Source organism: Globicephala melas, chromosome 2 (genome assembly GCF_963455315.2).
Source record: "Globicephala melas chromosome 2, mGloMel1.2, whole genome shotgun sequence".
Classification (NCBI taxonomy): domain Eukaryota; kingdom Metazoa; phylum Chordata; class Mammalia; order Artiodactyla; family Delphinidae; genus Globicephala; species Globicephala melas.
In genome coordinates, this window is record NC_083315.2 from 106,778,617 (window position 1) to 106,801,094 (window position 22,478).

The following is a 22,478-nucleotide window of genomic DNA, read 5'->3' on the forward strand; positions in this document are numbered from 1 at the left end:
ATTGTTATAAAGTTGAACTGCTGAAACTTGTTCACTGAAACATTTTGACTTGCATTAATGCTTTATGTCCCCGCATTTATATTAAAAATTCGCACACAAATGAAAATGGAAAAACTGCCAATACCTGATTTCTGTCCCCTATTTTTCCACCTGCAATCATATACTTAGGTACCTTTTGACCCCACGGGGGGCGGGGGAAATCTAACGTTCAGAACTACCAATAATAGGAAGATAAATTTTTTTAAAGAATGAAGTTTCCCGTCGTAGTGGATTCTTAAGCACGTTCTCCACGTATGCGGCGTGCTAGCTGTATGTCTTTTGGCATAATTGTTACACGTTTGGTATGGATAGCACACAGGTTGGTGTCTTCAAAAAGGTCAACCAGATAGGCCTCACTTGCCTCCTGCAAAGCACCAATAGCTGCAGTCTGGAAGCGCAGATCTGTTTTGAAGTCCTGAGCAATTTCCCGCACCAGACGCTGGAAGGGAAGTTTGCCAATCAGAAGTTCCGTGGACTTCTGATAACGTCTAATTTCAAGGAGTGCCACAGTACCAGGCCTGTAACGATGAGGTTTCTTCACCCCTCCAGTAGAGGGCGCACTCTTGCGAGCGGCTTTTGTAGCCAGTTGCTTCCTCGGTGCTTTACCACCGGTCGATTTGTGGGCAGTCTGCTTTGTACGAGCCCTGGTATAGAGACCTCCTTACTTACCCCCCGTCTCCTTCAGGTGGAGCTCAGCGAGCTAGAGGCGGCGCTGGTGACAGAGAGCGACAGCGGCACCGCGGCGGCAGCGAACACAATTGAAAGATGGCTGACACCGAGTCTATCCCTCAGCACACCTTTTTCTTTCATGAGGTCTCTTGACGCAAGTGCTGAGAAGGCAGGCTGGTCAGCTGTCACAAACTCAGATCCAATATTTCCAGGCATTTAAATGGCAACAGTGGCAGGGTCTTTAAGATCAGTTATCTAGCACTTCTGAGTAGCAAACCCCTTCTCAATCAACTCTCCTGACTTGAGATCCTAGTCGTCTTCTCCACTACTTTCAGAACTTGCAGCCCCTCTATATTACTCCACAAGAACCCTTTGCCTTCTCTGGCAGTCTCCATAGATTACAAATCAGACTAAATGGTACTTAAATGATTAGAAAAACTGTCTTGCTCTTTCTTGAAACCTGTGAGAGCTCTGTCATTTGAAACCCAGTGATTTGGCTGTCCACAACTTACAAAGGAATAAATAGGGATAGGACATTGGCATTCTGATTCTGTCCTGGGGAAGTCATCATCCCTCACACCTATATCCAGAATGGGTTGAACAGAATGGGTTGAATGACTTCTTCTGAAACAGCAAACAAAAAAAAAAACAAAAAAACCCACAAAAAACCAAAAACCCAAATGTAATCTGATCCATCTTTTGTTAAGGGTCTTTCTTCTCTTTTTGACATATAATGTAAAGGATTTTGGGGGAAAGATTACAGATACCAGGAGGCTACTCAAAGTCATATTCAGGCTAAAATTGTCTATTTTTTTAATATCAAAGACTAATTATAGTAATTGATGCAATGCTGTGCTCTAAACTTACAATTTTCTTTTAGGAAACAGAATTATTGGCAAATACTCTAACCTCTCGTGGAGTGTTAGACTAAATTATCCTTAGAAATCATTGATACAGTACATTGAGGGAGAAGGGACATTTGCTCATCTACCTTTATTAAGCCTCAGGCCTTGGAATAATGTCCCCTGCATCCTGTGAAGCAGGACAGAAGACTTGATATGCTTGACTTTTAAATTAAAGAGACTCTTTAAAAGGAGAGGGAGGGTGGGAGAGAGATGCAAGAGGGAGGAGATATGGGGGTATATGTATATGTATAGCTGATTCACTTTGTTATAAAGCAGAGACTAACACACCATTGTAAAGCAATTAGACTCTGATAAAGATGTTAAAAAAAAACAACACATTTCGGAGGACTAAATAAATATACTTCTGGTTAAATGTAAAAAAAAAAAAAAAAAGGAGAGAATATGTAATGGAAAGCAGTTAGAGTTGAGAATAGGCCATAAAGATGAGCTGTTGGCTTCTGGAAGCAACATCTAGAGACTGTCAGTACTCAGGATTTGTATATGCTTCTGTTTAGAGTTTGAGAGGCAAACGTGGCCAGCAGAAATCTTTGGTGGGACTGCTACCCAGAGCCAAAAGACAAGGTTTATTTATCGCTCTAATGTATTAAACATTAATTTTTAATATCTAAGAAATAATTATTCATTCAAAACATTTTTTTAGGTTCCTATCTTGATTCAGGCTTTGTGGCAAGTGCCTAGAGATACGAAAAGGACTGAAACGTGTTTGAAGGTTAAGAACTTTGAAGGATAAATGTAGAAATCTAAAACATCATTGTAGTGAGATGTGTTTTGATGAGTTTTAAAAAACACCAGGAGACATTTGTCAGGCACATAAATGGGGATGGAGATGATCCCTCCACCCATGACTGGAGGGGTTAATTCCAAGCAAAGTAACTGACATTGGGAAAAGCCAGGGGGAGGGGGTGCAGTACACCCGTGTGCAATGTATTATAACAATGGCTGTTACATAAGATTCACGTGGAAGTAGGGACAGTAATTATTGAAACTGAAAAGATGGCAACTACCAGCATATAGAGGGTATTCTAAGACTTGTGACAGAGTTTTGAAATAAATCATTTGTGAATCAATTTTACAACTTGAACTTATATACATAGTCCATGGACTGTTTGCTTTGATACTTTCTTTAAGGCAACCCAGCTTTTCAATTGTATAAACTTATTTCAAAAATCTTGTATTAGTCCCATAAATAGAAAATTAGTACCTCTTGCTGTAAATTATAAATGGGAAGTAAGGTCTCAAAACTTCTTAAAATATCATCATTAAAGGCTAATCAGACACAATTATCTGCCAAGTAGAGTCTTAGGATTGATTGTTGGTGTCATTCATGGAATTAGCTTAAGATGGTAAGAGAAACCAATATTGAGAAGATAATGAAGTCAACGTTTCGTGTGATGCTTTTGAAAGGCCAGTGTTTGGGCACTTAAAAAGAAGTTCAGCATCAAAGACAGGCCTAGAAGTTTAGCTCAGGGTCACAACAGGTTACAGGAGGAAGCTGACGTTCCAAGAGTGGAGGACCATAAAGTTTTGTGAAGTTATAAATAGTCATTGGGCAGATTCATCTAAGTAATCAGTATTACCTAGACTAGAAAAGACTAAGAATATTGGTTTTTCTTTTTTGCTTTCCTTCTTTTTTTTCCCCTTGTTTCCAGTTCAGCATTAACCAAAATTATCATCCATCACCCAAGGCAGAATTGATAAGAAAGATAAATTTTTTCTTTGGGTCATACCCTTCTAATGTCACACTTCTGCTTCATGGTGATAACTTTCTTTTCTCCCTTCCTTTCTTCCTTGGTGTCCCAATTTCCATGGCTGGATTCTGTCTGACCTGGGACTGTCATCTGCCTTACCTGTATGTTGAAGTTGCCCTACATGTTCGGTTCCTACTCCCACAGATTCCTGTAGGAACTGCCTCATATCACGTTAGAAATAACGTTTGCCTGTATTACATATCTTTAAGGCCTCACTCCCTCTAATAATAAGTTAATCCTAGATGGAATAAGTATTTGAGAGTCATGGTAATATGATCATATATTAGTGTAAAAGGCATATCTTACATAAGCAAAACAAGAATATTTTAATGATGACTTTCTGGAGGCAGTATTTTTACTCTTCTGATCCAACCTATCATTGACATTAAATGCCAGTGAATTTCAAAACAAATGTTTTGCAAGAGGTCATGTTCTGCTCTTTCAGTCTGTGGTGTCAGAGAATTTCAGCCCAATTTGATACTCATTTGAGTTGTAAGATTTTCCTCTTTGACTAAGATAGTGGTTAATGAGTATGCTGGATCTGCTTCTGATACCATCAACAATTTGGGACTTGCAACAAAACAATGACAATGGAAAGAACGCTTGCTAGATTGAGGAGGACAAATCAGGGGATGAATTTTCCAGGCTAAAGTCAAGATTGTCAAGTAATGTAGAAGCAGTAGTCCAGAGGGCTTACGGCACGGTACAACATGTAACACGCAACAGTATCTAATAAAACAGACAACTCTTACGCTAATAGAAGAGTTTGAGGCTGGTGGAATTAGGCCAGATAAGAGTGCAATAGTATGTGAACTCGCCTATATACTGTGTCCCTTCTATATCCCGCACTATTTTAATTTTGCATTTGATTTGCCCTCATTTATAGGTTGCATTGTAAGTGTTCTAAAACTTTTCCTCTTTGGAATATCTTTACCTCACATTCTAAGATACTCTTTCCAAAGGCACAGCAAAAGTACCTTTTTTGCTATTTCCCCTGCAGCATTTGGCCCAGTGCTTTGTACATAGACTATACCCCATAAATTATGGTAGTTGGATGATTTAAGTAATTTTCTTTGTAAAGTACTAAAAAGTCTTACCCAACACGCTAAGTAGAGATATAGATGTGAGGGAATCAGTTTGACAATAGCCAAAGCCTGTAATAGACAATGCATTTTAAAAAACGTGATGCTATTGAATTTAGAATAAATTGGGAGAAATAATTCACTTTTATGGTGGATTAAGACAGTTCTGCTAATGAGACATACAAATGTTGATGATGTTCTTCTAAAGTGTGATTGGATAAAAGTAATAGAGTTGGCAATAAATCAGTTTTGAACAAGGAAAAATAACCATAAAAATTTAGTACAGCATAAATATATCTGTTACTGAAAAAGATTAGTTCTGAGATTATGACTAATATAGTCAAATATTTGATTTCAGGTTTGTTTTTTTATCTCTTGTTCTGAGATTAGCTAATGAATTTAATAAAATTTTATATTTTTATAAACATATTAAAAATTTTTTATATTTTTTATCCCAAGCAATGAAACTGCAACATGATACGAGATTAAAAATGCAGAGTCAGAGTTAAGAAAAATAATGGGAATCTCCAAAGACAGGAGACCCAGAGGCTAGTTTCCCCTCTATTATAAAGTACTGTGAGCTTTGAGGCAAACCATCTTTGGTCCAGGGGGTTTTGGATCTGTCTTCAGTAATAATGCAAAAAGATTTATTGACCTCCAAATTTATTCCAGGCAGTTTTGAGGCAGGTAGCCATTAACTTGAAATATTCTTAGCTTTAAAAGTTCCTTTCCGTATCTAGATTTTTATTATTTTACTACCTATAACTGTGGTTTATAATATTCTAACCTACTAAAGCTGTGTTTCGAAAGAAATGTGACACAGAATCACAATATATAAACCAGATCAAAGCAGTGAGTCAGGCGTAGGACTTATTCTCCATCTGTCTGATAATCCCTTCCAAACTTCCTCCTATACTAGTCTCAAAGAACTCTATGGTATAGTCAACTACAATCTAATATGAATTTGATTGACCTAGACTACACTCATCAATATTAGTTTAACAGAGAAAAAAAAGAGTAAATAAAGTAGATGTAATAATATGCAAATCCTTTGCTCCAAATCTACCAATGTTTTCACTTTGACCAAATCTATTCTCATCTTCTTTTTCTGGCCTTCAAGGTAGTCCAGAATTTGGCCTTACTTTCCCTGGGTTAACTGAATTTACTACTAATCCCCAGCCCTATGCTGAAATATTTATATCTGTTTCCTCTGCCTTAAGACGTAGGCACTGATTCCTGCTACAATACATCTGGTCAGATGAATCCATTGTTTTATGAATACCATCTCCGTTCTCTTCCTAATTCTTTTTCAGGATCAAGTATCAGTCCCTTCTTGCCTGACTTCTTCCAACTCTACTGTATTTAAAGTTTTAATAAATTAAGTACTAAATCGTATATTGCTTTGTGTTACTTGCCATTATTTCATGTATAGCTCTTTTGACTCCTGGACTATTCTCTTGATGGCCATGTATAATGAACTGAGAAAACCTCTTAATTTTTTTCTATCCTTTTAAAATAAATTTGCCTGCATAATCAAAACCCTTTAGAACTGCTAGAGTTTACATAGTGCTTGAGGCTTGCTGGTGCCTCCAGTTTTGAATAATGTTGCTTTTCAAGGGTTTTCCAACTGACCCCCAAATTGTGAAGATCATGACATGACTTAGAAGCGTCTGCTTCGGCACTGTGTACATTATCTTCTGCCTTCAATGCCGTATTCTTTATTCTTTCTGGAATATGGACTAAGACATAGGAATCCCTATGTCTATAGGGATAATCCAGTTTTCTTCACACTTTGCACACATCGTATACCACATTTTAGAGAAAATCTGGGTCTCCAAATCATGTTTGATTGAAGATAGTGTTAACATCCGAGAGAATCAGACTTGATGCACGGGACCTAAGAATGGAAATTTCTAGTTGATGCAAATGCTCTGAAATCAGAAAGAGAGAAGATGGGGACAAAGGTACCTACAAAGTTTGGAGAAGTTGGTTGAGACTTTAAGAACTGGAAGCTGGCAAGGGGCAGGCAAATGTCTAGGTCTCTAAACACTAGCAAGATTTTAACCTCCAAAGAAGGGCTTGAGTAAAAACCAGTAATGAGGGCAGGAATTTATATATTTGGAGTAGGAAAGGGAAACAGAGATGTAGAAGGACCTGTGGGTCTAGGGGCAAAAAGAAATCCAGGACTCAGACCCAGGACCTTCAAGGCTGAGTTTATAGTGGAATAACTAATTTAAATCACCAGGAACAGTATCTTCTTTATATAGATCCTGCATAATAATCAGAGCTTCTCTGAGCATTAGTAAGCTCTTGATGATTGATGATATGTGTTTGCATTTTTAGAACCTTAAATTAAACCAGCCAATATTATTTTTAATTTTTATCATTTCTGTTATGTTTATCTTTTAGTAGGATATTTGTATTTTCATCTTAAACATAGAAAATAGCATAATTATTTTATTTATTCTCCCAAAAAGCACATTTTTTTTCATTCTCTGTGTTTAGCAAATAATATGAATAATAATTTCGGCACATTTTTTATCCATGAAAGCCTAGGTACTGAATGTAATAGAATAAAATCCTATAGGCAATGAAGTGAATTTATTTATTTTATATGCAAGGAACACTGATGCTAAAATAAGTCTAGAATAAGAGCTTCAGCAATAGATGTGTCCCATTTAAATTTATTAAGAAAGAGATCTTCAGGTAGTGAGCAGACAGTGACTCTGCAGCAAATTTAAGTAATAATATTTTAATCTTCCAGTGTCTGATTTTTTTTTTTTTTTTTTTTTTGCGGTACGCGGGCCTCTCACTGCTGTGGCCTCTCTCGTTGCGGAGCACAGTCTCCGGACGCGCAGGCTCAGCGACCATGGCTCACGGGCCCAGCCGCTCCGCGGCATGTGGGATCCTCCCGGACTGGGGCACGAACCTGCATCCCCTGCATCGGCAGGCGGACTTTTAACCACTGCGCCACCAGGGAAGCCCCCAGTGTCTGATTTATTTTGAAAAATGTGTGACTTATTACTGAAAACACATCTTATGTAGGAAATAAGTGATTTTGTAAAGCAGCAGAACTTGGTTGTTTGGTTGCTTACTACTTGAATATATTTAAAATGCCTACATCATTTACAAGTCACCCTCAGATATAAAAATAATAAAATTATTATACACAATATAAAAAATATTTAGAATTGTTCTTGGGAGAGCGCATACCTATACATCATGGACAATCAACAACTAAATGCCAAAGAAATTGATGTTAGATAGAAAATTCCTAAGTTGAGCTACAAATACAAATTCAAGGGACAATTTTAAATTCCTAACCTGAGACATAAGATAAAACATTCTAAGTAAATGCCTTGAATGTTGTAATGGACACAGTGGTTCTACACCTCCAGGGATGATTTAAAATGCATTCACATCTTGCTGAGATATTATCTATCATATATAAGAAATTTAAGCCAAATACCTTACTTACCAAAAAACACCTTTTATGACAAATGTGAAACCGATGTGAAAATTCAAGGTGTCAGGAAGATTTTGCTCAGTAATGAGATAGTTTGATACCAACTATTGAAATAAATTAAAAAGATAGGAAAAGAAACTGTCTTAGGGTTTGAAGTCTGATGTTATTCAGAAAAAAATAAGTAAGTTGGGCAAAACTTTTGTTAATTGTAGTACTGAGCTGAGAGTCAACATTATAATTTTAATATTATTGACAACAAAAATTACCTTTCTTGTATATTGGTTTTGACATAGATATGGTACTCAGGTTGAAAGTTTAACATGATGAAACATAGTTTTTTTTTTTTTTTTTTTTTTTTTGCGGTACGCGGGCCTCTCACTGTTGTGGCCTGTCCCATCGCGGAGCACAGGCTCCGGATGCGCAGGCTCAGCGGCCATGGCTCACGGGCCCAGCCGCTCCGCGGCATGTGGGATCCTCCCGGACCGGGGCACGAACCCGCGTCCCCTGCATCGGCAGGCGGACTCTCAACCACTGCGCCACCAGGGAAGCCCCGAAACATAGTTTTTTATTTTATATAAGAAGCAATTGTAAATATAAAGCAAAATCTTGTACATTTACAAAAAACGGTGATGGTCCTGTGCGTAATTCTGACCTTGTTTAAGACTATCAGAGAAAAATCTGTGGACTAAACACAAGCAATGAACAAAGAAAGATTATAAACAATATGGAGAGATAGACCTTATGTTTTTATTCAATCTTCTTGATCAGATTATGGAAAGTGAATCCTTTTGTGAACTGTGTAGATGAAGAGTGTTGGCAAGGAACTGTGAAGACTTGATTATAGCTCTTGGGAGCTTTCTTTTTTCATTTGATAAATAAAGGTAACACATCATAAGATTGTCTTATCTAAAACGCGAGGCTGAAAAGAAAAGGCAGAAAAGAATTGACAGGGCTTGATCTGCTTCTTTTGTTGACTCTCTTACCCAATCATAAATTCCTTCGTAGAAACATGTAAAGGCATTTGAAAACTGGTAAGAGCTAAAACTAAGACGTGATTATTGCTATTGATGTTAGATGGGCAATGAATGCAAAATGTCTGAGTGTCTTTAAACAACAGTGTTTAGGATCACTAGATGGCAGATGCTTGGGTTCCTTATTGTCCTCAAGAAACTAATAGTGTTTGGATCTTGTTTCAACTCTTTTTTTTTTTTTCGGTACGTGGGCCTCTCACTGTTGTGGCCTCTCCCGTTGCGGAGCACAGGCTCCGGACGCGCAGGCTCAGCGGCCATGGCTCACGGGCCCAGCCGCTCCGCGGCATGTGGGATCTTCCCGGACCGGGGCACGAACCCGTGTCCCCTGCATCGGCAGGCGGACTCTCAACCACTGCGCCACCAGGGAAGCCCCTCAACTCATATTTTCTGATGATTAATTATTAAAAGTTATGTTTGTTACTAATGCAAGATGTTAAAAATAGAAAAAACTGTGTTTAGGGAATATAGGAACTCTCTGTACTATCTTTTCCATTCTTTTTTGAATCTAAAACTTTTCTATAAAATAAAGTCTACCATAAAAAAGTGATGATAAAATGTATTTTTAATAGCAAAAGATCTGAATAGATACCTCATCAAAGAAGATACACAGGTGACAAATAAGAATATGAAAAGATGATCATCATAATTTCACATCAGGGGATTGAAAAGTAAAACAACAATGAGATGCCACTACACACTTATTAAAATGAGTAAAATCCCAAACACTGACAATACAAATGCTGACAAGATGCAGAACAACAGACACTCTTATTTTTTACTAGTAGAATTCAAGATAGTACAGCCTCTTGGTATTTACCCGCAGGAGTTGACAACTTAGGTCTACACAAAAATCTGCAGACAAATGTTTATAGCAGCTTTATTCATAATTGCCAACATTTGGAAACATTCAATAGGTGAATGGACAAACTGTGACACCTTCATAGAGTGAAATATTCTTCAGCAATAAAAGAAATGAGCTATTAAGCCACAGAAAGATATGCAGGGACCTTAAATGCATACTGCTAAGCGAGTTTTTTTTTTAAACACTACATACTGTATGATTCTAACTATGTAGTATTCTGCATAGTATTCCAGTATTCTGGAAAAAGCAAAGCTATGGAGACAGTAAAAAGATCAGCAGTTGCCAGGAGTTTATGGAGAGGGAGGGAGAAATGAAAAGCACAGGGGATTTTTAAAGCAGTGAAATTACTCTGTATGATACTATAATGGTGGATACATGTCATTATATATAAGTCAAAACCCATAGATTATACATAAATAGTCCCAATGTAAACTATGGACTTTAATAATAATGTATCAATATTATCTCATCAAATGTAACAAATATATCACTCTAATGCAAGTAAGTGTCAGTAAGAGGGGAAACTGAAACTGTATGTGTGTAAGGGCAGGGGGTATTGGGGAACCCTGAACTGTCCAATTTTTCTATAACCCTAAACTTTCTCTAAAAAACAGTCTATTAACTTAAAAAAAGTGATGTTTATTATTAATAATTTTTCCCACTATCAGTTTCCTCTTCAAGTGTCATTGAATTCACAGTTGTACACTGAACCACTCATCTGAGAGCTATTATCAAGTCTTAAGTGGAAGCTTTGGCTGGATGTATTAAATATAACCTTAGGATATGAATGCTGCAAAAAATATTCTAAGTTATGAAGAAATATTTTTTTAATTAACAAAAGTTAAAGGAATTTTATTTCTCCCTTTTACACATCTCTCAAAATTACCAATTTCAGGGAAAAACGTAACAATGTAAATGTAGTTTTTTTAGCATACTGGCTTTTAAATCATGCCTATCTTATGTGAAGGTGAAGAGATCTTTGCTATATACCTAGAAATCATACAGTATGCACTGTTGGTATTTTTATGTGTAACCATGTTGATGAAACCATTTGTACTTCTATCTAATTACAATCTTGACTCTACAAATAAGCCTAATTCCCTCTATACCTAATTAGAAATTTCATACATTAGTATGAAACTGCTTTATATGTTATAGATTATTTCAATATAAGCAGATTTTATATTTATAAGAATACATAAGAATGAAAACACCCAGCTAACAAATGCAATATACACAAATATATCTATGACATGACAATTTACTATCTTGAAAATTTTCAAAAGCTTGAAAGTGTAGTATAGAGCATGAGGTTTTTAGGAATTTAGAATAATGACTATTTGTTGAAGCTTAAGGTTTTTCAGTATAGACTTCATAGAAAAAGCAGCTGTCCAGCAAGATCCTGACATATGAACAATAATGATGCAAAATAAAGTTAAAAACAAAATAGTAGTATTAAAGTAGTAGTTACCATTCATTGTTCACTTTCCAGCGTTTCAGCTAAACACTTTACATGCATTATCTTTCTGAATTGTCCCACAATGGTAGGAAGCAGGTAATAGTCACCTTGTTCTACAGGTGAGGACATAGGCAAGATGTGAAGTTTCAGGCACAGACAAGAGATTATTTGCTCAAGACCCTATAGTTACTAAGTGAGGGCCCCAGAGCTGGTACCCTGGAGCATCCTAACTGCTGTGTTTTCAGAGGAGGGATGAGCCATTCACCCAGAGTGCATGGGAAGAACTTATAGGAATGAGCTTACAGTTTCAATAAAGTAGATGCAAAGGACTGAGCGCGCTCCTGTTTAAGAGTAGAGATAAGAATTGTTTTGAAGGAAGCAAGTCTAACTTAAATGAGCATTAGAAGACAGTGTTAGCAACTGAAAGCTCTGACCCCTTCAACATTCCCCTTAGGCCTCTTCAGCCTGGTTAGCACGTGTGTTATATTTTCTTCTTTCTTCTTCAGCTCTTGGGAGTGTAGCAAATGAAAAGAGAGATAGACAGGATTTCTTAAAAGCCTTTCTAAACTCCTTCTCTTCCCTCATAGATTCCTTCTTTACCTCTGTCCTGAACTCTGTTCAGATCTACATTCAAATGCATTGATGCTTGTTTCTTAGATGACATCATTTCTTCTGACCTTTTTTGAATGATCTAGGAAGCGCATCCGTGCTCAAAGAATAAGAGTGTTAGAGTCACACCTTAGTAGAATAAGTTAACATTTTTTGAATTTACTAGAACTTCTGAGGTTTTTACATGAATAATTTTATTTAATTCTCTTACCTTTCATTATCCTTCATTTACTATTTGAAGTAAATAAGGTACAGAATGGTCTATTCTCTTGCTGAAGTCACACAGCCAGTAAGTCAAACTAGGATTCAAACCTAGGTAGCTTAACTCAGTAATTCACATACTTAACAGATAAATGAAACTGCCCCATGCTAGCATTGTATTTTGTTTTTTGTTTTCCTTTTTTTTTTTTTACCTCTTATATTCCACTTGTCTGCAAAAGCCTGCTCCATTATGCCTGCCAGTGCTGAATCAGTTAAACTAGTGTTAGCAAGTCTCCTAACTATGAATGTAGAAGAAAAATCTTAGGAGAGAACCTGCATTAGTTTTATCGATCTGCTTTTGCAGAATTGAAAACAAAAAGCCATCTTGAAGCACATCAATAGAATTATGGTTTCCCCTGTGAGAATTTACTGCATTGGTGTTCTGATTTGTTCTCTTCTAAAGAAGGAGCACAGAAAAAATTATTAGGTGCTAAAATAGGATGGCCCTGATGAATTATTGACAGCTCCACATATCTTTCTAGTGTTTTGTTTTCCTCAAGTCATGCTAACATTACTCATCCTGCACTTTAACAAATTATAAAAGGTTTATTCAAATTTACTTTTTTTTTTTTTCTTCAAAGATTGAGGCCCTAGGACATCAAAGGAGTATACAAATTACAAATCATTAAGTGAGGTTCTGGGATTAATATATATTTTAGGGTATAGCTTTTCTTTTATTTTTCTCCTCTACCTTAAATCTATCTCTGTTCATGGGAACACTGGCTATGACTATTATATATCCTAGTTATGCATTGACAACACTGAGTCTGTAATGGTGAAACACTACTGTTTTAAGAAAGACTTTCTGTGATTAAAATTACGTATATTAATGTGTATACTTAATATACACACGTGTAATATGTGTGGATTAAACATATAATTCATATACATGTGATATGTGTATGCACAAATATACACACAGATTGACACACACACACATAAACAAGCATGTACATACACAGGCATGCAAGATTTCAGAACCTAATCTCATGCCTGCCACAAGTCAAATGTCTTTGCACAAATCTGTTTTAGTCACTTTTTTCTTGAGAAACGAGTCTTAGGAAAGGTAACAATTACAGTTTCCACATGTTGTAATCAATCAGATCATCTCTAAAATATACTGTTTTTAAAAAGATCTAAAGAAGAAATAGCCCCTATATTAAAAGCAACAATAGCAACAACAAAAATGCTGTATCCTAAGTGTTGTGCTCTATTGTGGTTGACTCTATCCAGGACATCTTGCACTTTGTTACACTGCTTTGAGGAAGAAAAGTTAGAAGGCTTGTTTGCAGACAGCATGGTGCCTGTTAAATCACTTGGCTTCAATGATTTCCTCCTTACATGCTCATCTACACAGTTTGTCCGGCACTCACTGCTTCTTTGGGGCATTGTTTTCCTAGTTAGATTCTGGAAGTCATCATTTCTATTGGGAACAAAATATTAGGCTGAGGGACAACGCAACCACTGACTGAGGACCCCAGACATTCAACAAGAAAAGAGTGCCCCTCTTCCCATTTGATGATACAGAATATGCCAAAGAGAAGTGAAAGGAACACTGTTGCTTGATTAGAAAGTATTGAGAGGACTTGAGGTTTGGGAAGTTTTGTAACAGAATTTCTTTAAAGTTTTGGCTTTCTATATGAAATATATTTAATCCTTGATGTCAAGTCAACCACTCCATTTTAAGCATTAGAATACAATTGGAAATCTTCCATTGTTTAACATTTTCTGTATTAAAAAGAGCCTTATTGACTACAGTCAGAGACTATTTTTGAGAAGAGACTGTGAAACTACAAGTCCTTCTGAGTTGACCTTTTTGGTGAAGCAGTGATCTGATGCCACTGGCTGAGAGTAAAACGGTTATGCTTTGTGCTTTGAAAATGGGTTGTAAACGAAATGGGGTTGGTTTTATTAAATTACCTTTTCTTTTTTAACAAACACCATCTGTTTGGGCTTGGCAAGTCTCCCACAGGAAAAAGAGGAAAAAAAACAAACAAACAAAAACTAATGATATCCTGAAATACAAAAGAGAGTATGATTTTTCCTTCATAATTGACCCTTGTAATTTACTGAGGTTAGGTTTCTGGTTCAGAAACACAGCTGGTAAATTCACAGTGCTAATTTAATTATTCGTGCAAATGTTTGCACAGGTTTTTAAAAATTATTTGAAAAGCCATTTTATGTCTATAATCTTACTTAATTTTCCCAACAGAGATGAAGAATAATGACTTTAACATTCTGTCCTCCCATTTTATAGGTTAGGAAATAGAGGCAGAAATGTTGCAGCTTTTTAAAAGGTGATATGGCGAGCTAACGATAGAGCTAAGTCTCAAATGCAAATTTTCGGGCTACCAATCCCATATTATGTCCACTCCACTCCAGTCTCTAGACAAGCAAACATGACATGAGCCTCACTGGACATCATAAAGATGAGACCTTGGGTAATCTGGAGTGCAGAGTTGGAGTAAGAAGCATCAACTGCTCCACAAGTGTGGGCCGTGCATCACTTTTCCACTTCCCTCTGGGAAGGTAGGAAAGGTGAAGGGATAATGGCTAAGCAGGCTGCCTCCAAATAGAGATTTGCTGAGGCTACTTGATGGAAATAGCCTAGCCATTTTGGAATGTTTGACCAGTAGCCTGGATAATGGGAGGCACGAGAGTCAGCAAATGTAAAAATCACAGCTGCTCAGGATTTTGATGAGATGACTTCTTTCAGCATCATCAATTATTGGGGATAATCAGACTTCAACTCTGGGAGAAATGAGGCTGAAACCAAGTGAAAATAAGAGCAGACAGAACAACAGTTCAGATGAGAAGATCAGTCCATGGTGCTGTCATGATCTTGGTGACTGCTTGCTGAATGTATTATTATTTTTCTTTAACTTTGTGAGCAGCGTCGCCTAATTGTGGCTCTGCCTGAGGTGCTTAAACAACAGAGTTATTCATGAGCAGAGTTCAAAATTGCTGACATGGATGGTTTCTGTCTCTGGGTTTGAAACAGCTGATGGAGGCACGGTGAGGGCAGCCTCAGGCCAGGGGTTCTTTACTTGTGTGGGACTACTGGAGCTCTCCTTTGCCTTGAGAATAGGACTAGAGAATTCAAAGATCCATTGGCACCCAAGCTGACATTGTACTGATTCCTAATCTCTCTAAATTAAAAATGTGACAATATTTGAAATTAAATTCTCCTTTGCCTTTCTGAGTGCTACTCCTGGAAAATTTCAAACATGACAAAGATTGAAGTCCTGGGTGACCAGGGCGTGGAGCATTCTCAGGGAAGATGTATTTTGTCTGGGTCTGCTGGACATCCTCAGCTGGCTATGGTTCTAATTCTCTAGAGCATCCGTAAAGTAATCTTTCTTTAAGTCCTTTGCTCCTCTTTCTAAATTCTTTAATGAGCAACACAGAACTCGGTAATAGTGCTTGAAATAGCTCCGGAGGAAGTAAAATGGTTTATAGGAGTGCAACCTCAACTTCAAGGACAAAAGTATATTAATTAATAGGAACGTATTTCAAAGTTCACTTCCAAAGCTTGCCATTTCATTACTGCCTTGGCCAAAGTACAAAGTGATGATGGTCTTTATTATTTAACTCCAACGGAGCTGCCATAAAGTGTTTCTGATGTTCTTCTTAAGAAAAGAAGTAGATTATCCTGCAGTTTTTTTCAATCCACTCCTTTGAAAGACAAAGTGCTACCCTTCTTTTCTGCTGTTCATTCTCTGGTCCTTTTTCTCTATCCCCCTTCTCCCTCCTTATTTTTCTCCCTCAGTCTCTTCACCCTTCCCCACTCCAGTTTCTCTCCCTTAGACCTTTCTTTTCTTCTTTATATCTTTGTGATATCCACTATGCATCATTTAGGATCGAGTAAAGGAAATGCCATGTTTTTAAATAATTACAATATGAACTGGAAAATAGAGAGTCACAAAAGGAAAGCACATAGAATGCAATGTGTTCAGAGAAGAGAGCAATTCCCTTTAGCTTGGTAATGGGGAAAGGAAAGATCAGTAAAATTTGATGGATAGAGGTTCTCTGAGTTGAGTCTTAAAGCATGGGTAGAATTTGGCCATGTGGTCATGTCAAAGCAAAGGAGCTGTATGAACAAAGGCACAGAGGTGGGAAAAGATTCAGTAGTTGTAGTAATTCAGTATGTTTAGCTGAATATTAAATAAATGGGAAGAATGGGATATGAGGATGTAAGTCAGAATTAGATAATGAATAATTTTAAATGCTACATTGAGTAATTCAAAATTTATTCATTAAGTAAAGGAAACAAATTTTCTTTTTTGAGAAGATCAGTTCTGTGGCACATGAAGATTAATATGGTAGTGATGTGTAGGATGGTTTGAAAGTTGACTGTTGTAATAGCTCTTGTTAGATTAACATGATCCTCTTTTCTATTTAATGGTTGTTGCATGTTGGGTCTCCTGGAAAACACAGAGAGGTTTATTAGGGAGTGCTCTTGGGATCAACACCTGCGGAAGGAAAGGGAAGGGAGTACAGTTGAATCAAGAGAGAAGTTTCCCAAAACACCAAGGGGAGCTCTAAAGCTGTCATGGCTCTTTACAGTTAGGCCAGGCATAGAATATGGGCTGCCCTGGGAAGGGGCCATGGCCTCAGGCAAGGTGACTGGGCAGTGTAGGTAATTCCTGAAAAAGCTTGAGAGCTGAGTGCTGTCTGAACAGTACTTGCCATAGCTGAAGGAATAATTAGCTGAAGGAATAAATCCTGTTGGGAAACCTGGACGGCACATCACAGAATTTACTACAATTGACTCGTTTCCCTCTTAATGTCTAAGGTTTGTCCCAACAGAATTTTGAGTATTCTTTTCTCAGCACACTTATCACATTCAATATTTCTTACAGGCTTAGTTATTCATCTTTGCAACTGGAAGGTAATCTTTGTGTGGGCAAGAATTGTGTTCTTTATATCTCTGTATTCACAGCATCCGGGATTACAGGAAATAGTTGTTCAAGATATCATTTCTGAACGAAAGAATCAAAGAATTAACTGCTTCCTGGTCTGTTAATTAAAAAGATAATTCTTTCACCATTTTTAATCTTTTTAGGGGAAGTCTTGGTTTAGTCAGGCTACTTTGAAACCTACACTGGTATCTATCAGGCTCTTCCTAATCTCTGAAACTGGTACTCATTTCTGAAGTTGTTAACCATTGCTGCCAATGGATATTCACTGTTGTTCTAAGATACTGCTACATATTAAAGCTAATCGAATGAATCAGCAAAGTGCAAGGAGGATCCCATGCTGGAAATTATTTGAAGACACAAATGAGGCAAGGAATGATTCCTGTACTCTTGAGTTTACGATATTCTTGGTAACTCTTATAAAATTTAATTGACTCAGGAATAACCGCAAAGCCATGTACAATGAGTACTAAGTAATGCTGAATAATTAAGGGAGAAGAAAGCATAGAAAGAAACAATAATAAAAATGAAGATAGTTTTGGGAGAAAAGATATGGCATTTGAAAATAGAGCCTCAGAGTTCTTTAACCCTTCTTGCAAAGAAAGATGGAGTCTGTGTCTCCTCCCCTTGAACCTGGACAGGTCTGTGACTACTTTGACCCAAGAAAGTATAGCTAAAGCAACCATTATGTGACTTCTGAGGCTAGGTCAGAAAAGTTTTTACAACTTCTACCTGGTTCTCTTGAAACACTAGCTCTACAGAGGTTCTGTTTCAGGAAACTGTCAAAACTCAGCTCTCATGCTGTCAAAGAGTCCAAACCACATGGAGAGGCCATGTTTCAGTGCTCGAGTCAACAGTCCCAACTGAGGCACACTTATGAATGAAGGAGACATCTTGGAAGTTGTACGTCCAGACAGCTGTCACAGCCTCCCATCTTTTGACTCTTTCCAGCTGAGTCCCCAGAGGTTGAAAAGCAATAGTTCATTCTGTTGTACTTTTCCGGATTTGTAACCTACTGATTTTGTAAGGTTAAGTAGATGGCTGTTGTTTTATGCCATTAACTTTGGGGTGACTTGTTAAACAGTAAAGATAAAGGTAACAAAAGGCTTTCTGAGGAATTGTATTTTTTAAAAAGTTGTCTATTCTCATTGTGTTCTCAAACACTGTTGAAGCTGCTCTACCACTTTTGGATACGCCATACGTTTTTAAGTTTCTATTGTTCAGAGGAGTAGGTGATTGCAGTGGGTTGACTTGCTCAGCAAAACTTCCTCATATTAGTAGACAACAAAGGTGACAATTATTATAATTCATCATAAATGTAATGATATATTTTGAGAGTTTCCTTTGTGTCAGGTATTATGTAGGTACATTATGTAAATTATTAATTTAATTTTGATCCCTATCTTATCCCTCCAAGGTAGGAACTATTATTATATTTTATACATGAATACAATGAGGTTTAAATACCACATAAGTAATTAGCCTGAGGACACTCATTCTTCCCATTCAGAGAGACCTGGGAAGTGAATCTAGGTTGGGTTGACAAAATCCAAACAAAATCCAAAGTCTTAACTGCAATGAAATAGGGCTTTTATCCTTGAAATAAAGTAGAAAAATATACAAGAGGAAGATAGTGTGAAATGGCTTTTGCTAGTACTGCCCCGGTATGGGAAAATAATGATTGTGTCATAATATCTTAGTAACTTTTTATACACTGATGTGAAATATGGTGCAAAAAACTCTGGCTTGATTTCTCCACAATATTTAGAGTAAAAGGAGCATCTTGAATTACTACATGTGCTGCATAAATTCAAGAAGATGATCTGAAAAGAATTCAGCCAAGCAGTGGCCCTTGAAAATAAAGATTTCTCATAAAGTAAAATGAATTATTATACTTGCCCATTGCACTAAAACTCTAATATGACAGTAACCAGAAAGCTGAGGGAAAAATATCATTTCAAGTAGGCCCTGTTTTGTGGCTCTGGACCCACGGATTGATTTTATATGCAGGTTTAACACTCGGCAGCTGCCAAAAGGCATCAGTGCAGTAGCCCATTCAGAGAAAAACAAAATTTGAAAAGAGGACAGCCAGCAAGGACATGCTGTAAAAGGCAAAGGACAAATATGAAAAAGATCTCCTGGCCCGTGCTCTCAATCTGGACATTTACAATATTTAAAGATAGAAGAGAAGACAGAGGAAAGGCTAATATCAAATTTAAACATGAAATAGAGATCAGCAGCTCATTAAATCTTACGCATTTCCACGAGAACAGGAGCTGAAGAGAAGTAGCTGAAATTATACCATTTAAAGTGCAGATGATGTGATTCTAGGAACTAAATATATATGAGAAGTGATGAGATCCCACAATGATTTGAACAAAGCCCTGTTTTAGAGATGGCTTGAGTCTGTAGGAGGGAAGCAGTAGATTACTGAGATGATCACTCTGGATAATTTTAATGCCTTTGTCTTATGTTAAGATGTTATAAGGTTATGGTGTTTAGGTGTTCAAGAATTATGAAGTACCAGTATTGAGCAGTTGCTGTGATCTTAACTTGGAATCTAACGGAGCTTTCACAATGTGAATCATGAAATTCAGCATTCATGTATGAATTTATGTCTCCTCACTTCTCAAGGTAACTCTGTATATAGCTTCAGGAAAGGACTACCTTTCTTTTAAAATGGAATCTGCCATGAGATAAATTTAGATTTAGATGCAAGACTTTGGAAGTAATAGAAAATTGAATACACAGTTATTCACACTTCTATTTCTATAATTCAGAAGGAGTATCCCCATTTTTGTTGTTAGTTTTATTTAACAAGGTATCAGCAATAGCTTTAAGAAGAACTAATTCAAAGCAACTGAAGCTCAAGATAATAGAGGACTTAGTGTGTGACTGGGCAGAGTGTTAGTGCACTGACCAGGGCCATGTGCTGGAGCAGGGACCACTTTCTGTGACAGGTCTGATGTTCACAATATGGCATCCTGGTGGTATACTAAAGTGACATTAGGAAAGGGACTGTGGAACCTCTGGTATGGCTTGGATCCCACCGTGCTCCACAGGTTTCAGTAAAGCTTGACAAAACATGCTGTCTGCATGCAGGTTCAGATGTGCTTAAAGGTCTAAGTGTTCTGAGCTCTTCAGTGACTCCGGAGCAAGGTGAAGTGGGAATTACAGATTTTCTTTTAGTGATTTCTTGTTTGGAATTTTTTTTATAATATCTATATACTTGCTGCCAATCAGTTCAAAATTAGCTTAGAAGGCCAAAAAGGTGTCTCAATATTTGAATCGATACAGCATATTTATTGAAAAATTACAGTACTTTCCAAAGAAGGTGAGCAACATGGATTTTGGGTGGTAAATAAAAAATGATACTAACTTCAAACATTAGACTATATTTGCAGGGTGGTGGTAGGGGAAGCCTCCAGCAGAAATACTGAGTTCAACACATCTCTTTTTTTTATTGCAATCCTAGATCAAGGCAAGAGAAAACTCTGATAGCAGAACAATGCATTCTAAGACTGAGTTTATCAAATATGTGCCTGTCTGGCTACTAGTAATGGCCCTTTTAAACATATGACCACAGGTGAAATTTCCAGGTGGATTCCCCCCAGAGCTTTCTTAATTTTAGTTAGCAATAAGCAAAGCAAAAATATTCTTGTCCAGTGTCTGGCAACTCTGTAAAGTGATAAACTGAATAATTTAGAGGACCTTCATGAGTGGCATTTTATTCTTGTCTTTATTAATACTACAAATAATTGGTATGTTAGTCCCTATTCTACTGAATTTAATCTGTTTCAATTTATTATAACACTATGCACGGTATTTCAGCTGATTTTAGCATTCAAGAAAGCTCTGTTGTACAAACTGGACAGGGAAACCATTTTTAACACCCTTATAGATTTCATATGGAAAGGGTTGAGTTCATAGGGAATTCACTTCAAGTAGCCACTGCAATCACCCCTTGTTTGTAGTCAGTGCTTTGGAAACAGGGCTTAATAACATTTCCTTAAAAATTCAAGAGTTCATGATTTATGTTAGTAATCTTTCCTCTGTGTTAAAATTCTGATAGGCAGGATACTTTTTCTAAAAATCTTTGCCTTCAATTTTAGTCCTGTTCTCTTTTTGCTTTCTATCCTGAGAAATAGAGAAAAAATTGTTGTCCACCACCACTTACACAAAATCTCAAACTCTACCTGAAAAGAGAATACACTTTGGAGGCTATAGAAGCTGAGATTGACCTCTGTCCTAAAACTATTTCTCAACCCATATACACTCCTGCTTCCTATATATTCATTTCCATGCTTGTATTATTAGACTCTTGACAAAATAGAGCCCACTTAAAGGCTCAATCAATATTGAAGAATGTGTTTAGACAATACATCTTATTTATTCACATTTGTATCCTTAAATGAAAAATACTACAAAAATCTCAGTCTTGAAGACAGCTATATGCTGACTAGAATTATGTTCCAGAAATTCTGAGATGACATGGGCAAGGATCCTCAGCTCAAACTTCAGGAATGTCTGTACACTCAGCAACTGCACAGTTATGTTCCTTCTCACTATGTGTCTTCACTCATGTTATTCTTATCTACAACTTTCTCACCATTTTCTTTTTGTCTACACAAATCCCACCCAGTCCAAAGGGCCTGTCTCTAGTTCATCTCCTCCTAGAGTTCTTTTCTAATTTGCAAAGTATCTGTTAACTTTCTCCTCCCCTGAAATTTTGCCAGTAAGCCCTTAATTATGCAAGGTGTTACGTTGTTCCCTTAAGGTGTTTCTTTCATATGAATCTCCAAATAAACTCTGAAACTCTTTGAGAGTTAAGACGATGTCTTAAATGTCTCTTGTATATTCACAGCAATTAGCATAATGTTAAGCACATTATAATAGGTTCTTATGAACGCTTGTTGATCGAGTCACACAATCAACTGCTTTCCTGAGTCCCACAGTTGATTTTTGCAGTTAAATATTGTGAGACAGAGGGCACTACCGTCACTTGGTGTTTCAGAAACTCCTAGGCAGAATTCAGATTCTAGGACTCCTTAAGACCAAGTTGCAGTTAGGATTTGGAGGATAGATACTATTAACCTCAATTTGTAGCTCTGTTTTTAACAAGCAAACAAAAAAACAAACAAAAAGTACCACTGTCTTTTCAGACTTTCATACCCAAATTTTGACTGTAAAATGTTAGCAGCCCAAACTTTCTAAACAATCCGATAGACTGATCTTAAAATTTCCATCATTATATTAGCATCGGTAATCTTTGAGAATTATATTCTTTTCAATATGATAATACTGTTAACCTCCAAATTCTTTTGTATCTCGTAATCGAAAGGTTCTAAAGACCCATATTACTAGTTAAAAATCCTGGTGCCAAGAGAGTTCATGTAAAATAATTTCT

The 22,478-nt window shown here is 37.0% G+C and overlaps 1 protein-coding gene across 1 annotated transcript; it reads right to left on the reverse strand.

Moving 5' to 3' along the window:
* Positions 1–259: 259 nt before the first annotated feature.
* LOC115852064 (histone H3.3A-like) lies at positions 260–3,548 on the reverse strand. The gene is made up of 2 exons (XM_030854485.2): positions 3,482–3,548; positions 260–699 (listed from the first exon to the last, which is right to left on the reverse strand). The coding sequence occupies exons 1-2, from the start codon at positions 3,546–3,548 to the stop codon at positions 275–277; spliced, it is 492 nt and encodes a 163-aa protein (XP_030710345.1). The 3' UTR covers positions 260–274.
* Between the last annotated feature and the right edge of the window lie 18,930 nt (positions 3,549–22,478).

What these genes read in the sequence shown, in the direction of transcription:
- LOC115852064 (XM_030854485.2), bottom strand. Translation starts at nt 3,548, where the DNA reads ATGAGGCAGTTCCTACAGGAATCTGTGGGAGTAGGAACCGAACATGTA. An exon ending in AGGGCAACTTCAACATACAG is followed by an intron (nt 700 to 3,481) that starts GTAAGGCAGATG and finishes GGGGTAAGTAAG; the next exon opens with GAGGTCTCTATACCAGGGCT.